Here is a 17081-nt window from a genome sequence, read left to right as displayed (position 1 = left end):
TGATTTTTAATCATTTTTCTAACAGTCAGACTTGTCTGACCTGACAAGTTGACAAACATGGCCTCAACTTCCGTATGACGCCCCAAAAGAATTTATACAAGTAATACTACGCGTGTAGCCAATTGTCATGGTCATGGCGCCAACAGTTAGCCACAAAGAGCACAGAGATAAACCTTATTATTTAAAATATTGCTATTGTCATGTTCAACATGACGTATACGCAATATCTATAGCAAATCAACAATGTGAATTTGGTGCGGCTTAAATTGACAAACAACAACAAAGGACAAAAAACGCGACAACAGATCTCTAAGCAATTATTGTCAATGTTTGTTTAAATAAATGATGCTGTTTGTTTGCCTAACTGCGTTCAGCGTAAATTGATTCATACTTGCTTGTTTGTTGTCTAAACGTGAGTATTAGCTAACTGTTGTTTGTTTGGAGAAATACCGGTTAGCCTTACAGAAACGAAAACTAAAAAACAAAAACAAAAACGGGTTTGTTGCTACGTCACGTATGTGCCAAAAAACAAAAAAAAAACCACAGCATAATATTATTCTGTAGATCTGATACAGTATGCGTCAAACTTTCTTTGGGGGAACTCCACTAGCCGAGCCATTGAGCCAAGCTCTGGATCGTGACTTTGCCACGCGCAATGTTTACGCAGCGTGGGCTTGGACAACCAGAACTGGAACTGGATCTAATAAAGTACGAACATGCATAGACAATTAGGCGTGTGTTAATCAATAGTTAATTGGCTTGCCAATTTTGAATTTGATAAATACTTTGAATTCTGATAAGCGTCAAATGCTCTCATAAAAGTTAAGCAAAACCGATGAAAGTAACATGTGTCAGCTTTGAATAGGAAGTGCATAAATATCGTAATTTTCGCTTTTCATATTTGCTTAGATAATTGTAAACATTGCTATGTACTAATTGTCAATCGGAACGTACAGTTTAAACATTTACAAATCTAATCGCGAAATCTACAAACAAGTCAATAAAAATCATAAAATGCGGGCGCAGGGCGTCCTCGATGAATGCAAATTATGAACAGAAATTTATAGCTTTGGAGCAAGTCAATTAGTTAACGGAATCAATCAATTTATTATTACGCTTATGCATATTCATATTTAATATTCATATCACTTGCCATTAGCTCGTAACACGTCAGTTAAGTACACTAAAGCAATGGGAATGCTGCTCTTCAATTCTTAAATCAAACATGCAGATATAAAAATATAGTCATATTTAAGACCTTTGAATTATTTATTAATTGTATACAATTTCCCATTCATATGCAAAATCTTTTATTTATGATTTATCGCGTCGCGCCAATAAACCAACAACACATGAATTTCACACCACATGTATTCCTCGACTTAAAACCTAACAATAAAATATAAGGTCAACTAGTTAGTATATGGCATGGAGCACTTCAAAAGCATTCACCTGAGCCATGTTTATTTATGTTCTGATTGATTGAAGTCAAAATGACAGTTAACAGCTAGCCGCTACAAATTGCTGCCAGCACTCATAAAAACTATTTTCCAAAGCGATTGCGATTTCGATTGCAATTCGCCTGGCGTATGTGGTGCGAAGACATTGACGAACTGACGAACTCAACTGTGCGTCATTGTTGTGGCCACTCAGGCCAACGAGGGATTTCCACGCCAACTTAACCCTAACTGTGATTCAGCTCAGCGCTTGAATTCGTGTTGTTTTTCTTAGACGCCGTGTGCTTTTTAGTTAGTGCCAATTAGCGTCTAGCATTGCCAGGAATTTGATTTCATTTCCTACGTCACTGAACTCAGCGACGATCGAGCTGCAACTAAACTTAGTGCACTCTAAAAGGCAATTCAGCAGCCAGCTAGTCAAATGTGCTACCCAGTGGGAAGTGCCACTTTTGTTATTGATGTAGCAAACGATGCTGTTCATCAGTCTTGTGGGCATTCATCAAATTGGCAAATTAAATGATATCGGCACTTAAATATTGTGAATCCTTGCTGGAACGTGTTTTCTTATTAATTCGTTGTTTTTATTTAAGTTTTCGGTCAGCTTTGTGACGTCTCACAGAAAACAATTGAAGTGCTTTATGAATCAATAAAAGTACTGTTTATTTTGTCACCTCTATTTATATACGCTTTGATTATGAAAGTGTATATAAAAGTTGGTTGCGCCCTACTTTAATGCGTCCACTTGTTTTGTTTGCTTAGTTTTTTATGCTTTTACATACATACATACTATAGTTCGACTTTGAGTGATTCTTTCACGCTATTCGATCTTAGTGGTACATATGGCATATATATATGCATGTATGTATGTATGTACTTGTGTATGTACATGTACATTGAAAAAAGTACTTTTATCGATGTGTTGTCTAGCTAAGTCAAGTGACTTTCGACGTTCTCAAGGCGATAATTTCACCTAATATTATCTGATAAAACGTGTTATACAGTTATCAAATATACATATGCACAAGTTAACTATAAGTTATGTTTATTTTATACTATATATTATGTTTTTTGTTATAATTATTATTCAATTTAATAGTGTTTTGAGGTAAGAATGCAGCTGAAAGTAATTGTTAGTTTAATTTAATTTTAGCTAACAATAAGAAGCATTTTGGACAAGCCTGCTAGGATTTGCGGTCACACATATCACAAAAAATTGGATGCACTCAGCATTTACAATATGCAAGGATTTGCGGATAAGGTTAAGCTTCGATGCATTCAGCAATTACCACAGGCAAGGAAGTGATTCTAGCTTTTTAAAAAGCGGCACGTAAGCGGTTAATTCAGCGCTGAATTTCCTACTGGGATAGTAGCTATTAAAAATACATGCTGCGAAAGGCAATTGCAGCTGGTCTAAGAGCAGGAAACTGGTTTTAGTTTAAGCAACCTCAACGAACAAGAGCAAAGGCGCCGACGCGTCGCTGCCGCAGTCGCAGCCAACGCTAACGCCGCTGCTTAACTGTTGAACGTCCCATTCTGCGGCATATAAAAGTTAGACGCATGCTGAGGTTCTGATTAGTCTGCGAGCGCCGCTTACGAGCACAAACTACAATATACTATACCCATAGCAGTTGGGCTCTGAGTTTTTTTGCAATAAACATTTTTTGGGCTGCCTGTGAAGCAAAGTGAAACGCAAGTGAAGTGCAATTCAAGTGCTGGGAAAACCAAAAAAAAAATTTAACATAAAACAGCAGAAAAATTTTAACTAAAGAACCCAACTATATTTAAATAAGCTTGTGAAATCGTTAGCGCGCAAACTATTTGTTTGAAAAACAATATTCTTATTTGAAATATCAACAAGTGAAATTAGAGGTATGTATTTAATTTACTACAAATAATTTGCCTGCAATCAACCCCTGAGCTTCAAGTGCTAATTACATATTTTTTTTTCATAAATATTGCACAACTTTTATAGCTTTGAGTATTACACGCTTACACAAATTAATAACGTTTTTATAGTTGAATCTCAACAAAACAGTGCAGCGCATACAAATAGAAGCAGCCAGCTTTCATTTGAATTTCACAAGCTATAACTATTTATGCGATACGCATTATTAAGATCTGCTGCTTGATTATTGCATGTTGCTCAGCAATTTGCCAGATCGACTCCCCGTGCTGTTTGTTAGTTGCATCAGCCAACTTGTCAACAGTTGTCAAATGCATTTAACAAATATGCACAAGTCATGAATAAGTTTATTGGAAAAATTAATAATTTGCTGCTTAAAAACTTGTTAGTATCGGCAAACAGTTGCGTTAAAGATAAAGCAGTGCATATTTAAATTAAACTGCTTTAAGATTAATCAACAACAAGGCAAGGCTAAGCAATATCGTAAACCAAAACTTTTAATAACAATTGCCCAAGAAGCAAATTTAATTAACATGCAACAAAAAACTGTAAACTGGCAGCAGTTTACAGTTGAATGCTTTTGCCAAAGTTGTCATAAAAAATTAATAGTCTCAATGCAACACACAATCGCACACACAAACACACACACACACAGTTGGTTATGGCCAAATTGTGGCTACAGCTTTTGGCTAGGAAAAACTCAAAAGACACGAGCGGTGCCATTGGCCGCGCGTATTTTGCATGCTGAACGAGAAAAATGATTTATGTGCAGCAGCAATTGGCGTTTAATTTGTGTCAAGCAAGCACTTGACTTTTTAAACGGCCAACGCGGTGTATACACAATCGTTGAATTTTTGTTATTGATGTATTAATTGCAAAACTGCCAAACTGCTTTGCCAAATGAAGTAATTATAACTGCAAATTATGCATAATGCTTATGCTATCTGCTTGCTTGCCAGAGTTAATTGAATTTAGTGTTAGACATTCGCATTAGCAGCAGTTCTTAACTTGCAAATTATTTGTTGTATTACGTGTATGCATCATAAATAATAAGTAGTTGCGTTTAGTGCAGAATTCTCAGCTTGTTGTCTGTCAATTCAATTGACTCACAATCGGAAATACTCCAACAACAACAGAAGCAGCAGCAGCAGCGAGTGACGTTGATGTGAACGTTGAAAATAAAAATCACAGGCACTGATTTAGAATTGCGTCTGTGGTCAGGTCAGGCCAATGCCAGTGCCAGTGCCAGTCAAGCTCAGCCGAGCACCCCCTGCTATGGGCATCAATTGGACACTTTTTACCCAATTAAGCAAATCAAGAATCAAGCTGTTGTTGCTGCTGCTGCTGCTTTTGTTGTTGTTGGAAACAATTTTAATTGGTTACACACTCACTTACAAATTAACAAAAATAAACGGAAACAAATATGTGAGGATAATGCGAAGTAGCAATAACGACCTTAAGCCGAGTTGTTGATCTACAAATTGTTGCCTGGTCATTGCAGCAACACCTTGCAGCCAGCTTGTAATTATGTAAATTACAAATTACACGGCACAAGTCTGATAATTATAGAACGATTTTTCCAAAAGCCTCAAAAATCCAACACTGCACAAAGGCAATCGAAACACAAAATGCAACCTTGAGCACCTCTAGCATACGCTACGAGCTATCGAGCTATAGAGCTATAGAGTAGAACAGCAGCAGCTTAAAGACTTGCCAGCAGAAATTAAAAAAAGCTTAAGAGTTTTAATAGTCGCTGTTGTTGTTGCTGTTTTTGTTGTTGCCGCATAGATTTCACCTCATCAAGAGACGCAGCGAAGGTGAACAAAAGTCGCTGCGGATGCAATGCAAGGCACACTGCGCTGCGGTACATTAAATCGATGATGTGAGAAGCCAAGTGCAGCCAAAGGCTAAGAGTTAATGCACTTGAATGCGACCAAGTGTCTATGCGAATATAACAATGGCCGTTGTTGAGCTCTGCATTGTATGCAGATGAACGTACAACAAGCAAACATATGTAATTTTTATTTAATTTGTTCAAGCCTGTGTTTCTCTGTGTCTGCGTGTGTGTGTGTGTGTGTGTGCGCGCGCGCACAACATGCTCAACTAATTGGACTCATACGGCGTATACGTAATAAATGCATGGGAAATGTTCTGAGCGCTGCATTGCCACGTTACCCACACACAAATACATACATACTTATGTATCTATGTATGTGTGCTAGAAAAACAGACAAAAACCAGCAACCCAAATGGCCCACTAGTTGCTATAGATAAAGTCTAAGAACTTATGCCAAAGTCTTAACATGAAAATTGCGCAATTTGCTGCTGGAACTTGTTTGACGCCACGGGCCAAACCAATTGGCCGCATTTTCTATCAAAAACAAGCAAAATGCAACAACGCCCACGCTGCAAATCGGAAACAGAATAAAATATAATATAAGCACGCAGACTTTTAGTTAGTTAGTAATTAGCGACCTTTGCTTTGGAGCTTCCTGCACTTGCCACAACTGCAGCTAAATAAAGGAATTGAAGCGACATATTTCAACTACCGGTTGCTAATTTAAGCGGCGCTGTGGCTGTAATGAGTTTTTGTTTTTTAATCGAATATTTAATTGCTAAGGACGCCAGGTAATTGCCACAACTATTTAAAGTCTGTGTCTTAATGTCTTTGCGTGCGTTGACGCTTGACATTGGAGCCGACGGAGTCGACGACAACTGAAAGCAGCAACAACAAGAACATCACCAACAACAACAAAATGTTTAAACCGTAGCAGACCAGAAGTTGTGCGCTCAATGACATTCAGCGTTGGAATTTTACGACATGCTAACTAAATTAACAAATGCGTATTTAAACCACACAGACAGACTCAAAAAAAAAAAGAGTAGTGCAGCTTAAGCTGCTTTTGACTAATATAAGCCGACAGTTAAATAAAACTTAATAATGCTGATTGATGCGCGTTGCGCATGTGAAGGGGAAATTCTAAAAGATTGGCAGCTGCTTTAATAAACTGCAAATGTAAAACATTTTAAAGGCTGTATGGGACCAATGGACGGACAATCGTTTCAGCTTGTCTTACCCAACTAGAATAATGTGAAAGGATATAAAATATGCAGCACTTAATTTGAAACAAATCATTATCCATTTTCATTCATTATTTATTACTACTACTAATTTATATTTAAATTTTTGTTGCAAATTAGCAATGCCACTGAGTCCAAGCACGTCTAATTAGCGATCAGCCACTATACATATGCAATTAAAAAAAAAATATTCCAACTAAATGTAAATTGGCCAAGCAAGTTTCGTATTTGCGGCTACAAGCGGAGAGATCTGCAGAGATTAGCAATTATTGCCAGCTGATTAGTTGGCAATCACATGTAGTATATATGCAATTAGCACTTAATAACAACGGCGCGTATACTTAATAAATGATTAACAATTCAATTTGATATTGATTTGCAGCTGCATTGCAATGGGTTCGCTGCCACAGCTGTCGATTGTGAAGGGCCAACAGCAGGATTACGTGCCCCGCGCGCTGCATCGCATCTTTGAGGAGCAGCAGCTGCGTCATGCCGACAAGGTGGCGCTCATCTATCAGCCGGCGCAGGGCCTGGCGCCTAGCCAGAGCAGCTATCGCCAGATGAACGAGCGCGCGAATCGCGCTGCGCGTCTGTTGGTGGAGGAGACGCACGGCCGTTTCCTGCAGCCCAACAGCGATGGCGACTTCATCGTAGCCGTCTGCATGCAGCCTTCGGAAGCGCTAGTTACCACATTGCTGGCCATTTGGAAGGCGGGTGGCGCCTACTTGCCCATTGATCCCAGCTTTCCGGCTAATCGCATACATCACATACTACTGGAGGCGCGCCCCACCTTGGTAGTGCGCGATGATGACATCGATGCTCAACGCTTTCAGGGCACACCCACGCTCTCGCTGACGGAGCTGTATGCCAAGTCGCTGCAGCTAAGCGGCGGCAACTTGTTGTCCGAGGAGATGCTCCGTGGTGGCAATGATCACATTGCCATTGTGCTGTACACCTCGGGCAGCACGGGCGTGCCCAAGGGCGTGCGTCTGCCCCATGAGAACATACTCAACCGCCTGCAGTGGCAATGGAGCACGTTTCCCTACACCAACAACGAGACAGTGGGCGTGTTCAAGACGGCGCTTACTTTTGTTGACTCCATTGCCGAGCTGTGGGGTCCGCTGATGTGCGGCTTGGCCATTCTGGTGGTGCCCAAAGTAGTTACCAAGGACCCAACGCGTCTGGTTGTCTTGCTGGAGAAATACAAAATACGGCGTCTGGTGCTGGTGCCCACGCTGCTGCGATCGCTGCTGATGTATTTGAAGATGGAAGGCGGCGGCGTTGCCCAGAAGTTGCTCTACAATCTGCAGATTTGGGTCTGCTCAGGTGAGCCCTTGGCGGTTTCGCTTGCCAGCAGCTTTTTCGACTACTTTGATGAGGGCGTGCATCACCTGTACAACTTTTACGGCTCCACCGAGGTTATGGGCGATGTTACCTACTTTGCCTGCGAGAGCAAGAAGCAGCTAAGTCTGTATGACAATGTGCCAATAGGTAAGTAGCTCGACAACTGGTAAGCGCAAGGACTTTAGTAAGCAAATCTTCTAGGCATACCCGTGTCAAACACCGTTATCTATTTGCTGGACGCGGACTATCGTCCGGTGAAGAACGGCGAGATTGGCGAAATCTTTGCCTCAGGCTTGAATCTTGCCGCAGGCTATGTCAATGGCCGCGACCCGGAGCGCTTTCTGGAGAATCCGCTAGCTGTGGAGAAGAGTAAGTACGCAATTCTTATAGCCAGCCAGTCCTTAGCTCATGCCTCGCCTATGCTTCCAGAGTATGCGCGTCTGTATCGCACTGGCGATTATGGATCGTTGAAGAACGGCAACATAATGTACGAAGGACGCACTGACTCGCAGGTGAAAATACGCGGACATCGCGTGGACTTGTCCGAGGTGGAGAAGAATGTGGCCGAGCTGCCCTTGGTGGAGAAGGCCATGGTGCTTTGCTACCACGCCGGACATGTGGATCAGGCCATCTTGGCCTTTGTTAAGCTACGCGATGATGCGCCCATGGTCACCGAAATGCAGCTAGAGGGTCGTCTAAAGGACAAGCTAGCCGACTACATGACACCGCAGGTCATTATCATTGAACAAGTGCCGCTGCTGGTCAACGGCAAGGTGGATCGCCAAGCGCTGCTCAAGAGCTACGAGACCGCCAACAACAATGAGGGCGACTCTAGCATCGTGCTCGATTATGACTACAGTCAGGTGCCGGAGCAACTGAAGCTGACAGCGCGTGATCTATTCGAGACAGTGGGTGGTGTCATTGGACGCTCCACGCGTGCCAGTCTCTCGCCGCACAGCAACTTCTACGAACTGGGTGGCAACTCCTTGAACTCCATTTTCACTGTGACACTGCTGCGTGAGAAGGGATACAACATTGGCATATCCGAGTTCATAGCAGCCAAGAATTTGGGCGAAATTATGGAAAAGATGGCCGCCAATCATGACGCAGTGCAGCTGGAAGAAGAGACACTCAACGCTTGTCCACATCTCAAAATGGAGGCAGTTGCCTTGCGCCCCGAGCATCGTCAAGAAGTCATAGAGTAAGTGCTGGCTAGAAGCTTGAAATTAAAATATTGTTAATGTTTCTTTGCTTGCAGCATCATTGTGGCCAGCTTCTATAACAAGGCGGATCTGGAGCAGTGGCTAAAACCAGGTGTCAAGCGTCAAGACTACAGTGATTTGCTAAATGTAATTATCTAAAATTTAGCAAATCAAATCATAATAAGTTCAATTCAATTTAATATATTAAATTAAATGTACGTATTGTTTCTCTCCTTAGGAAATTTGGAATGTTCTTGTGGAACGCGAGTTAAGCTTAGTTGTTTACGATCGCAATACGGATCGCATCATTGGCACTGCATTGAACTTTGATGCGCGCAGTGAGCCCGAGGTGGACATCAAATCAGATCTGCTGATTGTCTTTGAGTTTCTGGAGCACTGTGAGGGTCCCATACGGTAAGCCAAAGATAAAACTTTATTGATGCTCGAGCACCAACTCCAACTTTGTTTTGCAGCGACAACTATTTACCCAAGGGTCTGAACCAGATATTGCACTCCTTCATGATGGGCACCGCTGAGGACCTGAACCCCCGCGAAAACATTGCCTGCATGCACTTCATGGAGCACGAGGTGTTGCGCGTGGCACGCGAGAAACAATTTGCCGGTATCTTTACCACCAATACCAGTCCGCTGACCCAACAGCTGGCGGATGTTTATCACTATAAGACGCTGCTCAATTATCAGGTGAACGAGTTTGTCAGCGCCGATGGCAGCCGACCTTTTGGCGATGCGCCCGACGAGCAGCGCGCCATAGTGCACTGGAAGGAGGTGGGCAGCAAGTAGGCTCCACGCCTTGGAGGATCTATCTAACGAATTTAAGATGCACGTGACCCGAGCTGTAGCTTAGACTTAGACTTAGACCCAGTAGTATTAGCCCTAGGCATATAGACATTATGTAGTGCAAGCTCTTATCTATCTATGTATGTTGACTAGTTGTAAGCCCACAAATTCCAATGCAATTAAGAAGAATAATAAAAAACCATTCAATAATCAAGCAACAATTAAAATGTTTTAACATTCGACTGCAATTACTTTACACCAGCAACAACAATTAATTGCCGCAACAGGTTGCTTGGAGTGCGCATAAAAAATCTCATTCAGCTTAAACATTAAAGCCATAAATATGGTTGTTTTATTCTAGACTATTACACAATGAAAGATTAATATTAGTTCTGCTGTGGCTTATACACTCACTTAGATACATACATTTATATTTGTGTCTGTGTGTGTTTGTGTGTGTAATTGTATTATAGATTTTTTTATGAATAGCGAGCGTTTATTTTTGTTTTTCCTTTTCATTCTTTTTTCTTGTGGCTCCAAAATATTATTATGCTTCTTGCTAATTAATTATACATTTAGTTACTTGACAGCTAATTACATTATATATCTGCATTTAAATGTGCATATACATATATTAGTATATGCATATACATCGCTGTATGTGTGTAAATGATCTATTGCCATTCCCTATGCTGCGACTTTTCAATACATTGTTTCATCTTCCGCGCTCTACTCAAGCGTGCAGTCATAGGTGAATGTATGCATGCGACTGTGTATGAGTGTGAGTGTGAGTGTAAGTGTGTTTGTGGCATGATTACTAAACGTTTTAAGCGCTAGCATTTACTATATACTAACAACTGTACAGCTAATTTACGTTAATTATTATGTAGTTCATTAAATTTACTCCAGCATTCTTGCAGCTTTAGAGAAGGGTTAGTAGCCTAATAAGCGAAGCGTTTGCTGGCCCATTCACTTGGCCATTGCAATGACGACATGTCGCAGCGTTCAGAGCCAGCAGCCAGGGATACACACAGTGGCACATAAGTCAGCCAGCACTTAGGGCTGCTTGCGCACTATGCGTATGACCCTTGTGGACTATGAGGCCGCACTCTGATCCATCAGCCTGTAGTTCTGGAATGTCTTCCACTCGCCGGTGTTGTAGTCCAAACGAATATGAGACTCCACCAGGCAAAGTGCCGTGTTGCCATCTTCCTGCTGCACTTTTTCCTAAAAATGCAAAGCCGATTTAGTCAAATGCACTGAACTGTCAATTGGTGTTTAAACTTACCTCTGATTCGCCCAGCTTGATGACCAAGACATTGTCAGTATTCGGTCGTGGATTCTCACGCAGTCCGGCCATAAAGCCTAAAATGAGAGCCTTATCTGGTCGCGAGACTCGATTCGCCTTGCGGAACATCTCATGCGCCTTGTGGACGTGTTCGTTCTAAAATGAAGAAAAATAAAAGAGTTTAGTTTCCACCGGACCATGATCATAGCTGAAATATCATACAGAAAGCGAAAGTCCTCGTCGTTGTGGCGCCTGTTGTGTCTGCTGTGCTTGCTGTTGAGTTGTGGTTGTTGCCGTCTGCTGCTGCTGCTGCTGTTGTTGGTTCGACTGTTGCTGAGTAACCTGCAGCTGAACGGTGCGTGAAATGCTGGCATTGCCGCTCTGCTGCAACTGGGAGGCCGCTGTGTTGGTGGAAGTAACCAAACGCTGCTGCAATGCCGGCTTATGCTGCAACAGAATCTGTTGCTGCGGCTGTTGACGTCCTTGCTGCGGCGATTGTGTTATAATCGTGCGCTGCGTATTGTTCGGCGTCGCCTGCACCTGCACAAGTTGTGGCTGCTGACCGGGACGCTGTATAAGCGTGAGTCCTTGCGGCAGCGATGTCATCACCGGTCGTATAATAGTCTGCTGTGAGGACTGTAAGCATTAATATATATATTTGAGGTACAAAACTGAATATTAGAGCTCGCAAAACCAACAGAGTTTACTTCGGGAGAAGCTCAACTGCAGAAAGATAATACGAAATCGTTTGGCTCATTGAATGACCGGCTATGCCCAAATTTTTTCTCTCTACGTGTTTTACAAGCTCTGACAATTTTGTTGTTGTTGTTGTTGTTCACTGTACACTTACGTTGCCGATTACGCTGTTGGGCGTCTGTTGCTGAACTATGACATGCTGACCAGCTATGGGATTGGTAGGTATCAATGTGGGCATCATTTGCTTGCCGCCTTGCGTGCCCTGCTGCTGATGCTGTTGCAGTTGTATAGTGTGTGGCTGGGCGCTCGTTGATGATGTTGTTTTAACCAGACCAGGCGGACCTGCCGCAGTTGTGGTCATCAAGGTAGCGCCAGTGCCAATGCCAGACAAGCCGCCTACATTACTTATGGGTATCTGCTGATACATATCGCCTCCAATATTACGTAATATAACACCTTTTTGGGTGAGTATAATGGTCTTGTTTTTGCCAGACGTAGGTGAGACATTCAATGCGCTGCCCGAGATGTTGCCGCCAGGCTGCATTATAACCTGCGACAACTTCGGCTGCTGCGTCGCCGTCGTATTGGCCACTATAGTGTGTTGCGGATGTTGCTGCTGCAGCTGCGCCTGCATATGCTGCTGCTGTGCAGCCTGCGAAGCCGGCTGTATGGTAACTGGTCGATTGGGTAATTGCACGTTCTGTATGTTGAGTGTATGCTGTCCCGCACCAACAGCGGCAGTGGTGGCCACCAATGGCGGCGGATTGCTGCCAACTACTGTAGTGCCGGGTTGACGCAATGAGGTCATGACCACACCACCTGGTGCACCTGTCGTCTTTAACAGTATTTTGGTTGGTGTCTGAGAGCTGCCAGCGGCTGCGGTGCTCTGGTAAAGCGTTGTAGTCTGCGCTGCTACACGTGGCTGGGTAAAGGAGGTAAGCGTGGGTAGCGCGGGTTGTTGTTGTTGCTGCTGCTGCTGCTGCTGCTGCTGTTGTTGTTGTGGTGCAGCTATAATATATTGTGTGGTTTGCGGCTGTGAACCCACTGACAACAACTGGTGCTGCTGCTGCTGTTGTTGTTGTTGTTGCTGCTGCTGTTGTTGGGCTGCCGCGGCTGCTGAAGTGCCAGCCTGTTGTTGCTGCTGCTGTTGTTGTTGTTGCTGCTGCTGCTGTTGGGCGCGCTTGGCTGGCTGTATAATGGTCTGTGAGATAATCACAGGTCCACTGTTGGCTGCTGTTTTCAACTGACTCAATGGCATTGTTTTTATAGCCTGTGATGGTATTGTGGTGGTGGTAGTGGTGCTGCTGCTGCTACTGGTCGCAGCCAGTAACGTTTTCTGTAAAGGAAAAAAAAGAGCATTTAATACATAATTTAATTTTAAAATACGCTTGACTTACCGCACGCTGTGCGCTGGGCGTTGAGGCCAGTATAACAGGCGTGGAGTTATTTATCAATATGGGATGTTGTTGAGGCTGTTGCTGCTGTGATGTGGTTGCACCTGTATTGTTGGTGCCACTGCCACTGGTTGCGGCCGCTGCTGCAGCCGCCTTTGCCTTGGCAGATGTTATCTTTACCGAAATATTGTTGGGCAAATTGGCCAAAGGACTGGCAGCCTGACGAAGCTGTTGCGGCGTCAATATAGTTGTTGTGGTGGTGCTGCTGGCACTCGCACTAGTTGTTGGCCGCAGCATGGGCTTAATGTCCAACTTCTCCATTTTGATTGTAGTATTACCAACCGTTGTGGTTGTTCCAGCAGCCGCGGCGGCAGCAGCAGCAGCAGTGGCTGCTGCACGCTTTTGTGGCGTGCTGCGTATAAGCAAACGCTGCGCTGGCTGTTGCTGTATAATGATGCGCTGCTGGCCAGTTGATGTGGGCGTAGTTGCCTGTGGCTGTGTGCCACGCGTGGGCGTTGTTTGCGTACTGGGCTCAATCTTTTCCAGTTTTATATTGGCTGGCACAATGATCTCTTCGCTCTTGATTTCAATTTCTTGCTTAATGCGCTTTGGCGTTTGATGATAGGTATTGTTGTTGTTATTGTTATTATTATTGTTGTTAATCTTGCCCGCCGACTTTGGTGTCTTGACTTTGCCCTCCGCCTTGACTGTCGATCGTGTGGGTGTCGTTGCCGTAGTATTTGCAAACTGCAGCGTTGTTGCTGCATATTCAGGCGTCTCAGGCGTATTAGTTGGCAACGTTTTGGTAGCCAGCTCTGGTGTCTTGAAGCTTTCATCCATAGGCTCATCTGCACTGCCTGTACTTTGATTTAGATTTGGCTCCAATTTTATTTCGAAACTGTTATTACCCGAAGTGGGCGTAGTGGGTGTTTCACCATCACAGGCAGCCACGCCAGAATCCGGAGTCGGACTTTCGCCGCTGCTAGAGTTGTTAACGGCAGCTGCGGCGGCTGCGGCAGCGGCTGCTTGTTGCTTTTGTTCCTGTTTCTTTTGCTGCTCCTCCAGCTGCTGTTCGCGCTTCCTTTTTTTAGCCGCTGCATAGCCCAAAGGCTGCTCTGTAATGTCGAGTATTTTAATGCCGCCATCCTTGCGGCCGGCAGGCGTGCGACTGAGATTGGGACGTTGGGCACTGCCGGGCACAGTGGGCGAACGAAAACCTGTTGTGGGCATGCGTGACGGTATGCCCTTAAGCGGCGTTGTGTCTGTCATTTTACGTGGCATGCCACGGGAACGCAGCGGTATAGTGGGTGCTGAGGTTTTCTTAAGCGAGGACTGCGCGTCCGCTGATTTGTGTAAGAGCTCCGTGCGTAGCTGTGCGCTCTTGGGCTTGCGCTTCAACGTAAAATGCTTCACTGGTGCTGGCTGCTGACCAACCTATTAAAACGTAAAATTATGAATCCTTCTCAACAATAATCTTCGATTTACTTACAACTGACATAAGCGCATTTTTGTTTAGGTATTGACATTCCAGTGGCAACATGCCCAGATCCGAATGCTTGGTGACTAATTTACGCAGATCGTTGACCATGTCTGTAAATATTGGCCGTGTGTCCTCATAATCAGATATTTCTGTATTTAGCGAACTGGTCGCTGGAAAAGTTTTCATCGTCTCTGCCAGCATGGATACCCATAATTCTGTATCAAGACCCGCCACTTCAATGACTTCCTCCAACTCAGCTTTCCACTGCAATATTTAAACATTTTGAAATGATTAATATTTAGTATAGAAGAGAATAGAAAATTTGTATTATTTAATTTAAATCAACGTAAATATAAACAAATAATTATTTTAATCCGCCTTACACTTGATACATATTCAACAGTTTTCGTTTACCACCCACAGCCCTCACACAAATACACACACAATGCAGACATTTACACATACACAAGCAAATAGTCGATCGAGCAGAAGTGGCGGGAAATATTTCTTATTTTCAATGGCCCATAAAACAGCAAAACAACTTCACTCTTAATGGCAATGTTTACTCGTCAAACACATTAGGGAACATTTGAATTAATTAGTTGCTGCAGATTTCCGGAATTTTAGGGCCCCCGGACAGCAACAAATAAATTTTTACTTCCTCAACACAGCGTACTGACATATACATGTGTGCGTGAGTGTGGGCCTGTGCAAGTGTGCGTGTGTGTACATGCAGACTTTTTTTATTTAAGGTTTTTGGATTTACCTCCTCCACCATACGGCGCGGAATATGCAAAAAGCTGAGCAGCAATTTTAGTTTGACCTGTGTTTGCAAGTCGGGAAAACATTCCTTGATGTTGCGCAAAACCTCCTTGTTTAGCTGCGAGCATATTGAACCATTTATCCACGAATCGTTTGATGTGCCCAGTTTATTATGCAGCCACAGTGATGTGTCGCTGTCCCTTACGTTCGCCATTTTAATGTTTACACTAATTTAGACACGGTGGACATACAACTCAGCACGTCTAACTTCAAATAACTTTGATGTACTACACAATTCACTTAATTTTCGTTTTTATTCTGATTCTCAACGAAAAACACACGAAAACCCGTGGAAAAGTGTAATACGAAGCTAGACTGAAAAAAGTGTTGCAAAACAATAAACTGCGCCCAAAGATGGAACTATATAAGCATCGATGCTTTGCGATAGTTATATCGATACATGTATAAACCTATCGAGTACATTTTTAGGCTTAGGCATGTCTCATTATCAGCAAATTGCAGTAACACAAACAAAGCATCGAACTATCGAATTACATTTCCATAAAGACTAAGGCGCAACTCTACTTTTATTGCTCTCGAAAAAAAAGCCGCGAATAGTTTGTAATTGTTTATAAAATGGCACAAAAACCTAAAAATATTGAACTGAAACTTGAAGACGTGGACGTATTGACTACTGGAATGACTGCTGAGTTTGTAAATGGCATACTTGACTTTTTACTCTTCCAGCGAAGCCAAATTCCGTTTGTATACAAAACATATAAATATTATGTAGAGAAATGGGATGAAGAGGACGCTAGCAAAATGAAAGATGATCAAGACTTTAAAAAATATCAGTTTGAAAAACAGAGATCTATAGCTAAAGAAACGAAAAAGGCTATTAGCGATATGCGTGAGGTAATTATATACAGACCAACGTCGTTGTGAAGTAATTAACCTGCCAATCAATTGCTTACAGGTTATACGCAACGCCTTTAAACGCAGCGAGTCAGTCAAAAGTCTACGATTTTTGTTTGGTAACAGTACGTTTATGCCTACAGAAGCATACACAATTCATATACCGCATGCATCTATATCTAAGCAACATGGGGATATACACACTTCATCAGTGCTGGGTGCATTAAACAAAGCACTGATAAATCTAAGTATTTGTGAGGATCTCTATGGCTGCTGGTCGAAAGATCTAAAAGCCACAAAGGTTTTCTTGGAAATGGAATTGCTAACACAGGGAGAAAATCAGACTGTAAAACTAATTCCTAAAGATGTCGTTAGCCAACTGCCAAGAAGTTGTAAAAATATACATTTTCACTTGTTGCATGTTAACGATAATCCAGCACAGGAGTTACTATGCTGCAAAGAACTAACAATATTCGAAGATTTGGAATCACTTACTCTAAGCAGGGAAGAGAATATTGATACCCCAGAAAATATAACTGGTTGGTGGCAGGCGGATGTTATAGTCCGCGGGTTCACACCATCGAGTTTCGAAATGTGGTCCAGTTAGTATAAGTCGAATTATTACCAAGTGCCAATATAAATAAACTTTACGAACAGATTAAAAAATTACAATTTAAAAGTCATTTCGAACTATTGACCATTATGAGCTGCGGGTGTTATCGAACAATAATCGATATTTCAGACGAGCTGCTTTTATTAAT

General features: G+C 42.7%; 3 protein-coding genes across 4 annotated transcripts; 2 read left to right on the top strand and 1 right to left on the bottom strand.

Moving 5' to 3' along the window:
- Positions 1–3046: 3046 nt before the first annotated feature.
- On the top strand, positions 3047–10012 carry LOC108602626 (mycosubtilin synthase subunit C). Of its 2 annotated transcripts, XM_017990765.2 has the most exons (7): positions 3048–3326; positions 6824–7932; positions 7987–8154; positions 8215–8986; positions 9044–9134; positions 9226–9401; positions 9461–10012. In XM_017990765.2, exons 2-7 carry the CDS (start codon positions 6834–6836, stop codon positions 9786–9788), a joined length of 2634 nt encoding a protein of 877 aa, XP_017846254.1. In that variant the 5' UTR covers positions 3048–3326; positions 6824–6833; the 3' UTR covers positions 9789–10012. The 2 variants fall into 2 exon arrangements, with proteins under 2 accessions (XP_033150024.1, XP_017846254.1); XM_033294133.1 differs by having other exon boundaries at positions 3047–3326; positions 7987–8986.
- A 277-nt stretch (positions 10013–10289) lies between these two features.
- LOC108602625 (negative elongation factor A) lies at positions 10290–16038 on the bottom strand. The gene is made up of 7 exons (XM_017990764.2): positions 15410–16038; positions 14653–14907; positions 13167–14597; positions 11924–13105; positions 11296–11709; positions 11074–11229; positions 10290–11012 (listed from the first exon to the last, which is right to left on the bottom strand). Exons 1-7 carry the CDS (start codon positions 15617–15619, stop codon positions 10881–10883), a joined length of 3780 nt encoding a protein of 1259 aa, XP_017846253.1. The 5' UTR covers positions 15620–16038; the 3' UTR covers positions 10290–10880.
- Positions 16020–17034, top strand: LOC108602634. Its single transcript, XM_017990778.1, has 3 exons — positions 16020–16320; positions 16382–16922; positions 16978–17034. Exons 1-3 carry the CDS (start codon positions 16042–16044, stop codon positions 16980–16982), a joined length of 825 nt encoding a protein of 274 aa, XP_017846267.1. The 5' UTR covers positions 16020–16041; the 3' UTR covers positions 16983–17034.
- The last annotated feature ends 47 nt before the right edge of the window (positions 17035–17081 follow it).

Source organism: Drosophila busckii, chromosome 3R (assembly GCF_011750605.1).
Source record: "Drosophila busckii strain San Diego stock center, stock number 13000-0081.31 chromosome 3R, ASM1175060v1, whole genome shotgun sequence".
In the NCBI taxonomy this organism is placed as follows: Eukaryota; Metazoa; Arthropoda; class Insecta; order Diptera; family Drosophilidae; genus Drosophila; species Drosophila busckii.
This window is presented reverse-complemented; position numbering and strand designations above follow the sequence as displayed.